The sequence below is a fragment of the Pseudorasbora parva genome, chromosome 12 (genome assembly GCF_024679245.1).
Source record: "Pseudorasbora parva isolate DD20220531a chromosome 12, ASM2467924v1, whole genome shotgun sequence".
NCBI lineage: Eukaryota > Metazoa > Chordata > Actinopteri > Cypriniformes > Gobionidae > Pseudorasbora > Pseudorasbora parva.
In genome coordinates, this window is record NC_090183.1 from 42,872,988 (window position 1) to 42,885,068 (window position 12,081).

Below are 12,081 nucleotides of genomic sequence, written 5' to 3' on the forward strand. Positions count from 1 at the left end.
GACATGAGGGGGTGTTTTGGGGGGGGGGGGGGGGGGTAAGTTGGTGAGAGAAAGAGATGCGATGAAAGAAAGCCAGTGTGCATGTTTCACCAGGAGACACAAAAGCTGATTATGTCAAAAGAAATGCTAATAAAAACTAACAACCTCAAATTGCCCTGAAAATAAATGTGTCTTAGCTATTGTACCTTGTATTTAAACATGAGCAGCCTTATATACACTTACATTCTATTATTCACTGTAACGGTAGGCTAAAAGTGTGTGCAAGCAGTACCTGCGTTTGAAGGTGAGAAGAACGCCCAGAAGAATGATGACGAACATGAGGATTCCCGCAATGACGCCTGCCATCTTTACAGTGCTGTCCACCTGTTTTTCAGGCTCTATGTCATTGGAATTCTGGGTAGATGCACCTTTAAAGCAACAAGTACATCACAAAGAAGAGAAAGGGTCTTTAACTAAGACAAGAGCTGTTGAGAAATGTTCTACGATGACACACACACAACCAACACGTACAAGAGTCAAATGGAAACACATAAAAATGAAACCCATTCAAACACACACTTTCATACGCACGAAGGGAACATATTCAAAAGACGCACACATTCAAAATGAAATGAAGTAAATGCATTTAAATTTAGACAAAACAAATGCACAGGTGACACTGATCATTACTGTGTGGCGGGTCTATGGCAAAGGGGAATCGTTTATTGAATGGCATTAATTACAGGCAACAGACAAAAAGACCTTAAGGAGCTTTTCAAATACTGGATCACTGTGGTGAAATGAAACAATTTAGGGCCTTTGGGTTTTGGGTTAGAGAATAAAAAATAAAAAAACATAAGACAATTCAATGCAAGAACTGCAGGCATGAAATATGGATACAAGAAAGATTAGCCAAACAAAAAGAGGATGAAGGGTAGAGGTTCGTGCAGATGAATGTGTGTCTTTGTGTACATAGGAGTGTTGCATATTCGCATGCACCACGTCTTGTTTTGTTGACGATATATTTCATATCTGTATAAAATCTGTACAACCATGCATGACTTTAAGAAAAGAAATACTGTTCAGATTAGCGTGGCTCCACACCAAACGGCTCATCTACCTTCATCAGGCATGTAATTCTACTGTGAAATTGCCATTATTTCTATGAAAGAATTTCAGCTGCTTGCTGTTGCCATAATTGACTGTTGAAAAGATCATAATCATCTAGTTGTTTTCTTTGCATTTTATTTTCAAACATGAACTAAATGAAATACTACACCAACAATCTACATCAGTCTTAAAGCAAAGAAGACAGGTTGTATAGACTTATAAAATACAATATATATAGATAAATATATACATATAAATATATGGCTGCATAAAATATCTACAGATACACAAACCTTAGAAAAGCACGTAATCCCTGCCTTCAACGATTAAACAATTATGTTGTTATTTTTACCTTCACTTTGCATTTAAGAGAATTTTTTTAAACCTGCCAGTGCGACATCTTTAACAATCTGCTGCATATTAACACATTGATCTCTCTATGTGGGTGTTTTGCTTTCATGTGAGCTCAATCATTTGATTTATTTATTTCCTTCAAACCGCACAGTCCTTTTGAGCATGAGAAGATTAAACATTCAACCAAAAAGACATTTCTGGAACTGTATGCTGAAGAGCTAAACCTACACGAAAATAAATCAATAAAAAAGTCCTTTTATTAATCTGTATTTTTTGGCTTGTTTTTCAGTATTAAAATATATACAAGCCAATGGTGTTTCAAAAAAAACACATTCAAAAATATTCACTGAAAAAGTCTCACTATTTTAAGCAGTTTTGCTTCTCAAATAAATGTCTCTTGATTTAAGGATGTTCAGCTATTTTTACAAGAAAGCATGACGTGCATATGCTTATAGCAATTTTCAGTGACATAATCAGAAATCATTCATTTTCAGTGAGTCTGCTACTAAGGGGCTATCTGCACAGAACCACTTTTGCAGTTAAAAACGCAGGTCCAGTGGAGCAGAAAAAAAAACACACGGTCTAGAGATTTTTTGTTTTCAAGTTTAACTTGTTTTCATTTGAGCAACTAAGTGACTAAGTCTAACTAAGTGGAATGGAAAAACGCATTCTGTGTGAACATGCCCAAAGCAACATAAGCAAACCCCTGATGCCAGGTTCAGACTACATGATATATTATTGTAGAGGACAAGAAACATGTCTTTATTGATGAGCATGATATCATCGAAAAGCAGTAACTAGCCACCGAATTCCAAAAACAAAGACGAAGAGCTTTGTTGCTCCTATGTGCAGATGTGATGGAACCCGTTTTGGAGGACTGGAAAAAATGCAACATTCTAGTCTTTCTGTCGGGACCAAGCCTGCAGTACCCCTCTCAGATACTGAAGCTTTCGCGTGCCTCGATCGTCCGCAGTGACCGGTCCCAGTATAGCCGCCCCTCTGTGTTTTCTAATGGACGCGAGGCAAACTAAAAAATAAAATTACACTTCTAAGATGTTTCCCCAAAGTTAGTTTATGTCATTGAAGACAGTTATCATCACGATGATTTCATTTCAAGTGTTCGTTTTTAAAATAAGTTTAGTTTTAGTTAGTTATTTGATGCTATGAAAACGGGGGGTGTGATGTCATGAACCAGAGACAGGGGAGATTGAAGTCTTCTCTGAGTGAAGTTGTCACTGAGGCACTAACAGACTTTTTTCTGAATTTTTTGGAGCAGATTGGAGCTTTAGCTTTAATTTCTACATTCAAAGCTACATCTGTTTATTTCACACCAACATAATTAGTTGTTCTGTATCTGCGAGATTGTGGGCGGGCTTTTGATATCACGACTGTACTTCCTGCTCTCTACTGCACAACTACGGTCCCGAAATCTCTACTGCACAGACTCTGTCCCAAGATGTCAGCGCCGTGCAGGCCGTCTGAAAGCTTCAAATCTGGCAAGCAGAAACGGACGATGTCGAGTCTTCAATATTTTTTTACGGTCAAATAGTTGGGATGTTGTGAAGCTTTGAGGTCGCTGCTTCGGTTGTAGGCTACTATGACACTATAAGAGACAAACAATCGATTCTTACATCCCAACGCCCATCGTCTTTTACAAATCACCGTGACACTCTGCTAGAGATGCTCGATTATGGCTAAAATCATTATTTGCTCAATATTGAAATAATGATTATTTAACATGATTATTGGTTGGTGATGATGAAATACATTTTTGATCATGAGTCATTTTAAATGTCAGTGAAATTTCACAATTATCGATACTTCAGCAAAATTTAATACTAAATTAATTAATGCAAGTAAAAGTAAAAGATGTATTAGCCTGCAGTTACTTTTTAGAGCTAACGCACGGATCTAATATACTGCTACACACACGCTCTAAGTGTTTACATTCACACAAGCCATCACCAACTGGGTTTACAAGAACACTTACGAAAACGGCATTTCGACATATTTGTGTGTAAGCTTTTTGACCGTTTAGGCGTGTATCTGAAGCTCACAGTATACTCTCAAACAGCATCTCTTTCACGGCTTAATGCGCTGTTAACAACACTTTTAAATATATAGCACGTCCCGCAGTTTAGCAACGGCAGACTGCATTTTACAGCACTAACTTATTCAGGTTATTTAGAGGTCAAGGGTTTTTAGGGAGGAACGAAAACACACTGATGTGAAGGAAAGGGTGCGCGGGAGGGAATGTGGCAGCGGCACAAAAAACGCTTCACGTCATTTATCTCGTTTTCATAATCGCTGGGCAAAAATCAACCACATTTCAATCGCACAGCCTTACCCTACCTCTAATGAATCGTGCGAAAATTGGGCTGATATTATGTAGTCTGAACCCGGTGAGTAAGACACATATGTCTGAGACTAGACTTTTAAAATGATCACAAGTTTTGCTTCTTCTGACCTTTGAAAGAACACTGAGCCTATCTCTTCTAACCTTGCCAGTCTTTGGAGTGTTTTCTAGCGAGTAACACTTTTTAGCTCCATCTAGAGCTGTCGGAAGGGGAAGGCAGCACTACAGATGGTCTACGTGGATGGACTATGTCTTCTCCTTTGACTCTATCAACGTGGTAACTGAACCCCACGTCCTCCAGTCTGCTCTGATCCGATTGGGTTCAACAGTTCATGATCCACACACACAAACACATTCACACATCCTAATAGACACTTTTGCCATCATGTGGTTCTTTCAGCCTATTTTCTGATATCATCCTCCCATCCAGCACTATCTTCACCTCCACAATATTAATCTTGACCAATCTCTTGACTCATTTTACCAACCCTTTGGGACAATATCACTTCTCATAGAGCTCTATATGCAAGCATACACCTAAACCAGATTCATTTTAGCACGTACGTTTAAAATATTAATCAATTAAAATGTTGTGTTGAATCTACCCTCAAAATGCCATCTGGATAGAAAATGTCCCTACACAATAACATCACCTACTTATGACTGATAATAGCATGGAGTAAATCTTAGTCCTGAAGTAAAATCAATTGGCCAACAAATCATTCAATACATATACCCACAACCTAGTAAACATGATGAAATAGTGATTAAATGCGCTTGTATTCGTATCAATTTGACGTATTATTGGTTCAAATGACTCTCATACCCTACCACAGGCCACAAGGATCTTAGAAATCATGCAGAAGTGCTCTTCTAAGACCTATGCTATTTCCTGCCCACCATAAAATAAAAAACACAAACTACCCTTGATTAGAAGCACTCAACTGCATTTCCCTTCACCCACTCTACAAGCTCTGATTGTGTACCCAATAAAAATATGTGAGTATGCAAATCCTTTTATTTTGATGGGGTAAAATTAAGTATCAAAGAGGAATTATTATCAAAGCCCATCATATTAAAAGTTAATCCCTACCATATACAGGGGGCGTTGGAGTGGGTGTGTTTTTATTGCCGACATTCTGCGATACTGTGTGGTTCGGTTAGCGTGTGAAAAGGGCACTTTTGTATAACTTTATTTAAACCTTTATTTAGGACGCAAGGATTTATTGGGGTGCATATCGCCGCTGATATCTCCACGGCTATTGTTTGCCAGTCGACGGGATTACAGTTGGATGCATCTAACAGGATTATAATCTCAAATGGACTCAGATTAATATGTAAACAACCCATGATGCAAATGGCTCAAAAATACACCCCCCTTAACCAAATAGAAAGGTTAAAGGGTGTATTTTAAATACATTTGACTTAAAATCTCCTCTGTTTCTAATTCAGCGTACATGGGTTTAAGCATTGCTGATCCTTTTGTTAAATTTAGTTAGATTCCAGATGGGAGCGTTGAGAAACAAAGAGTATTTGTGTAAACTGCCAATTGATTTCAGGCTCAAAGTGTACATGCATAATGCATGATGTGTTGTGTTTGTTTCTTTTGCTTGTTTTTGAGACTGTTGGGATCATGTAGCAAACACAACTAGGTTTTGCTTTGTAATGGTAAGTGAATATTACTGGCCCAAAAAAGGGTTTGGAAAAGTCGTATGAATTGCAATGCATACATAGGAAACAAATCTGCAAAATAAATATATATTGATGCAAATTTGAAGTTAAATACTGTTAATTTAAAACCCAACAATCTTCTTTCAGTAAAATGTGTTGTTTCTAAAGTGTGTTTGTACTGTCTGTCTTTTCAATAATTGCCACTTGCTTCGATATTTTGCTATCTGTGCATATTCAAGTTTCAATTAATTGTGCAATTACTTTTTGGGGCCAGTTTGCACTCAAATTCAACTCTCAAATTATAATTATGATCCTTATATGCTCCCTCATGTCAAAATATATATTTAAAATGTAAAATGATGACAGCTTTAATCTGCATAATTCAGACGATTAAGCATTGTAACGGTTCACTAGCTGAGTAAAAGTGGACTATCTCCTGTGCAACACAGATATCCAGCAAGACCCTTTAGAAATGCGAGATATTTTAGTGCAAGCAATTTGTAATTTCAGTCAGGGCAATTGAACATATTGTATGTGACTGTAGAGTGAAATGGAGAAGCAATGAGACGTGGACCATATTGCACTGGAACTAAAGAGCTGACATCTGTGCATGTGTACAAGGGCTTGACATCTGATCGGAACAACAAAATATATCCTTCAATATATATATATATATATATATATATATATATATATATATATATATATAATAGAAATAACGGAATAATTACATGAACATACAATTATAAATATAACTGTAAACACACTCAATACTACCACACACACATTGTATATGTGCACAGGAATATATATATATCTGGCACAGTAAAGACACACAAACATCCAAGCATACTAATGTACACAAAACATGCTGGCAAACACACTCACATGCGCACACACACACACACTCACACATCGGTTAGGCTGGCAGGGTCAGTGTGTATGACTGGGGTCATGTTGGGTGAAGCGGTCACATGTAAGGGGTGGAGTGTTAAGGTAAGGCAACATGTATCACTTTACGCTCACATTTTGCTCAGAAACTTATTAAGCTCCTCGTTTAGAATATCTTTATGCATATCCAAACATTTAAATAATGGTCTGAATTAATAATACATTTTAAAAAACTATTCAAAAAATAAAATACGATATATATAAAGACAGCCATATTTTCCCTGAATAAACAACAGATCATTCAAAGAAAGATTATTTCATTTCTAAGGTGGCAATGCTCTTTAAAAAGGATTGATTGAAATTATAAATTCATTTTTCAGAGCATAACAAGGTCATGAGCAAAACTATAGTAGAGAGGGGATATCTGTTGTTTTTAAACATGAAATATTAATATTTAATATGGTCATTTAAAACGTGGGCGGCTCTGAACATTCTCAGGGTCCCAGATTACAATAGTGTCAATGAAGTCAATGAGAACCAGCTAGACTTTTTAGTGGACCAGACATGCAAAAAATGCATTAAGATGTCGATGGAAAGAAGCAAAATAAGGGAACACGGTCTAAAAAAAAGAGAGAAGGAAACAACAGCGGAAGAAATGTGGATGAAAAGAACAAAGAAGAAAGAAAAGTTTGACTATGGTATAATATTCACCTTCACTGGGAATGACAAGTATGTAGGGCGTGGTATTTTGTCCCCTACCTATTACCACTAAGACAAGGTTTTACGTTCCAGGCCGGCATGCATGAGAGAAAAGAAGGAAAGAAAAATAGTCTAAAGAATTATGCTTTCAACTTGATCATCTGAGCTTCCTTCATTTGGCTGGAAAGGAAACTGAAATGTATAGGATACAACAGGTAGGCTTAATCGCAAGGGAAAATTAGTATTACTCCAGAGTCATCTAATGGAACTGACAGGGTAGGATAAGAGGATAAGAGTTCATTATTATTATTTTGTAATTTTATATTTTTTTATTCGAGGTTGAGGTTATGTGGCTTTGAAAATTATTCTATTGAGAGTTTCCAATTGTATAAAAACTGAAAAGAATGGAAAACTGTAATCAAATCTGCTTGGAAATAAATACATTTGGGGGAATGCACTAAGACTGAATTGCGTCTACTGTTGTTTATTTGCATTGTTTTTGCACTCGATTCAATATAGGAATTATGCAAATGAGGTGACTGTGCTAATGTTGCTACAAAATCCGCCACAATCCCCCATCTTGCATGCCAGTTCAGAGTGCTAAGATTTGGAGAATGCAGCAGGTTTCTACAATTTGACATATTTAAAGGCACAATATGTAATTTTCTCCACTATATGTCACTATGTAGTTTGATGACGCCTTGATGTCGTGGAATCATTGGAGTTGTCTACAGCCGAGCCGGTGGAAATGAAGCCGACGGGACTCTGGCAGAAATCATATTAATGGATGAGCTGATGTATTACAGATTTATTAGCGTTACTGTAGTATGACGCAGGAGAAGCTGAACGATTGCTAATGAGAGACGAGCGCGACACACGGCTCGAGAGCACCGGAGCTTTTATTCTGCCACAGACGAACGCTTCTGATTCTTCTGCTCATGTGTGTGTGTGTGGGAACGCAGCGCTGTTTATCATATTACACACACCTGAGTGTGTTCAAGTGATGCTATAATGCTACTCTCTCTCTACTATGAGACACTTGTTCACACTGCAGTGAGCGAGATCATATTAGGCATGGTAAAACATGGTACTCTGTGCGGTAAATCAAGAACACCAGATTTAAACAATAAGACTAACTGTGTTGAGCTGGAGAACAATCATTAGTTTTCTGTCCATCAATTTCTCCAATCACCTGTCTAATAAAACACATCATATGTTAAAGCGACTTTGGTGTTTCCATGGTTTCTACAAAATTAAAACAGAAATCGAGGGTATGATGTCATTGATAGGCACCTGATTAAAATCGTTTATTTCTCTGGATTTAAACATTCTTGGAAACATTTGGGATAATGCAAGTACACAAGTCAACAAAATATATATTTTAGTGGTTCTTGGCTATTTTAATCCAAAAATCGTACATATTGTGCCTTTAACTGGTGCGATAAATGATTGCTCCACCACTGCGAACTAGACGCCTGAATTGGTTTTTTAAGATACAAAAACGGCACTCATATCTTGATATTTCGCTTACCGCCAACTTATGTGGGAGGTAATATTTCCTCATTAATCGTACCAGGCACATGCACAGGGTTTTAAGAATAAGGCGCAATCTAATAAGTCTAATGCACAAATAAAGAAATGTGTTTGCATTGAAATGAATAGCAATTACTTTATTTAAATACATTGCGGTTATGCGTCACTCATATTAAACTAGATTTTGGCTGCTGAGTCAATAAGATGCAGGGCGCAAAAGTCACGCAACCGTTTTAGTGAATTCACCCCGTAATCTAAACCTCCAACAATAAAGGTCGGTCGAGAAACATCAAATGTCTGTATTCAAGGCATCACAAAGATTAAAGCATGTCTTTCTAAGACAGAAACACAAAAGTATTTTTTTTTTTTTTTTTTTTTTTTTTTACAATCATAAGAACCCAACTCAGGACGGATCTATCTGGGATATGAAAGGAAAAAGCCTGACATGGAGCAAAATAAAATGATTTCAGCAAAACAAACAAAGAAACAGGTGTGTGCAGAAGCAAGCTTATTGAATAAGATGGAGAAAAAAGCCATAAGGTATGAAAGAATCTGGAAAAGAAAGAACGGGGAAGAAAATAATGTGATGAGTCTGTAGCGCTGCACAGCTATAGTGTCTCTTTATCCGTGATGTCCATTAAATAATAGGAAGTCTCTTGTGATTGCTCTGTTCCTGGAAGTGATTATGTAAAAAGGTCTTTTTACAGAGAGAGGGGGAAATGAAATGGAGCAAAAGAAACTGAACAAAATTGTTGGCCAGAGGCAGATAATCATGCAGGTAAAATAAAATGGGATTTTAGATTTTTCAATGAAACCGGGAGCGCTAATCTCAGCCTGATGCAACTGGGGCTTTGTCTGTACAATGAAAAGACTTCGTCCTTTTTGTTTTCATCATCATGTTTAGCAATGGGTTCCACTATAGAATCAAAGGTCTATTAGGAATACAGAGGAAATAACATTTTTAATATCACATCTGCTTAATACCAACCAAAACATGACCTGAGTTTCAATGAGTGTGTTGGGCTACAGGAACTTAAATTAGACATTCAACTATCCAAATATCAACCCAGCCAAAGGTCTTTTCCAAAGCATGTCTCATTGGAATATACAAAGAAACACGCAAAATAAGTGAATAAATCAATAATAATAATAATAATAATAATAAAATGTGTCATTCATTCAAACTAACAATAAGTGAAACAATTCTCATACCTTTGGTAGCCAGTCGCACACAGTTGATTTTGGTTTCCTGGAAGAGGAGAAGAAAGTTTGCCTTTTAATTAAATGTCAAAATGATACTGTATTGAGGAACATTGTTTTTGTCAAGCTACAGTGATCATAGTAATTGCAACACAAGGAAGTGCGGGTTATTTTCATCATGAGGTGCATGACATTAAGAAACAGTTAATTATATAACAACATTTCTAATGATAGTGAAGGATTCACAAATGCAGTGCTGAGGCCAAAACAGAGAGAAGCCAACATTATTGTTCAGTTTCCCCATGCACGTAAAGTCACTATAGCTAAGTTAAGGAAAGACATTTAAGGTGACAAAACCTGTACATTCATACACCACATACTACAGGTGTTTATCCTTATCATATTTAAACAATATGGATAAAACGTGTTTTCATGTTTTCTGACAAAACATTCTATTCTATTCTATTCAATTCAATTCAATTCTATTCTATTCTATTCTATTCTATTCTATTCTATTCTAGTCTATTCTATTCTATTCTATTCTATTCTATTCTATTCTATTCTATTCTATTCTATTCTAGTCTATTCTATTCTATTCTATTCTATTGCATTCATAGCTGCCTGGAATGCCAGTTACGATGATATAAATCTCACTTGCATCCCTCGAATGCCATGTGTGGCGTGACAGGTGTTAATTAGTCGGCAGATTTCGGTGTGAAGTCTGCATGGAAGTTTAGAGCTCTGAGACAGGAAGCCAGATGCTACCGTGTGTTTCTGTGAGCGTTTACAACAGCCACTTGTTCTGAATAGATCTGCTGTCCTTGTGCACCTCGTCTCAGTAGGCACGTCAACAATAATGCCTTCACGTCACAGGGCCTTGAAAGGTTTTGCTAATGGCAATATTTCATTTAGTTATATCGTATAGGAGTCCGTGTTGCACATCTGAAAACTGTTCCACAGCTTGCCACAGGGGGCTCTACAGCCTTTTAGGTTAACTACTGTCACAGCAGAGCAACAGTTTGACAAGAATATCGTTATTCATCTCGTTAATAGCACATTTATTTAAAGATAACTATCCACAATGCAATGCATTGGTTGATCATGCACACATGCCCAGAGTATGCTTCTACCCTGGTAAGTGCACTACAAGTTACATTTGATAAAATCATCTGCTAAATTACAGTATATTGATATATTAACCTCACAAACTCACTTTTTTGCTTTATTTTAGCACCACTCAATACCACTTTGCTATTTTCTGTACAAATCATTCAAATTAATCTGCCAAATGATTCTTTACAAGTTCAGTGTGTTGCTACCCAGGGATGTGAAAACTAAACTAAAAAGTGGCTAATTACCATGGTAACAATACTTGTTTTGTTAACAGGTTGCTGTGTTAATTTTTTATATAAAGTAACATTCTTTAGATAGTGTGTGGTTGCTAAAATTATGCCAAAATGGTAAGGGTATTGTGGGTGGTTGGTAGTTGGTTACTCGCTCCAGTCAAAAGAATCAATCTTAGGGACTATGATATCCTGACCCCTAGCTAGATATGGCCCCAGCCCCTCCTTTCAAATAAGACTGGGGCCAAAATAAATAAATAATTTCATTACAGGACAGCGATGTGCTAAAAACTGAAAGGTTTTTTCTTTCTACAGATAAAAATGTAATCAGAACACGAAAACGACTAATAATGCTGCATTATGCATGTCAAACAAGTATTTGGTAATGTCACTTAGTATAGCCTATAGCCTAAGCATGTAATACACATGTGTGATGTCACAGTTTTCACAGATGAGACAATAATGGTACCGGTTTTAAAAATGTGCACTTTATGTAAATGAACAACCAAAACACATCAAAATGTTTTCTGTTTTTAGTTGAAAATTAAGTCGATGAGATTTATCATCCACCAGCTCAAAAAGCATAAGTGTGATGGCTTTGCACACATCTCCTCAACAGGACTTGTGATTTCAGATATCATTTGCATGTTTGAGGGCTAGGGACTTGATTAAATGACCAACCCTAACCTAATAGCAATGAAGCTCGCCTTAGAAAACACCACTAATAAATCAATCAGAAAAGCATACTGAAGAGGCAATATAGGCAGCCTCTTTCCTATCTTCACTTTGCCATTATCAGTGCCACTCTTCAGAAATATTAAAAGTCCCCTTGGCAACACTTCATTGCACACATCAATTTGGCTCACAGGAATCAAAACCAATATGAGTTGCTCAAATACATTCAATGCTGATGAATGCAAACACGACAGCGACCTCAACTCACTG

At 36.9% G+C, this 12,081-nt stretch overlaps 1 protein-coding gene across 15 annotated transcripts in view; it reads right to left on the reverse strand.

Moving 5' to 3' along the window:
• Positions 1 to 12,081, reverse strand: part of ptprt (protein tyrosine phosphatase receptor type T) — a 318,020-nt gene that overhangs the window by 89,682 nt on the left and 216,257 nt on the right. For 9 of the 15 annotated variants that reach the window (XM_067460396.1, XM_067460402.1, XM_067460395.1 and 6 more), the window contains exons 13-15: positions 9,806 to 9,842; positions 7,073 to 7,129; positions 272 to 407 (exon numbers count right to left, since the gene is read on the reverse strand). In XM_067460396.1, coding sequence (XP_067316497.1) covers positions 272 to 407; positions 7,073 to 7,129; positions 9,806 to 9,842 — 230 coding nt within the window. The remainder of the gene's footprint in view (positions 1 to 271; positions 408 to 7,072; positions 7,130 to 9,805; positions 9,843 to 12,081) is intronic. The other 6 variants (XM_067460403.1, XM_067460401.1, XM_067460404.1 and 3 more) reach the window with 2 other exon arrangements.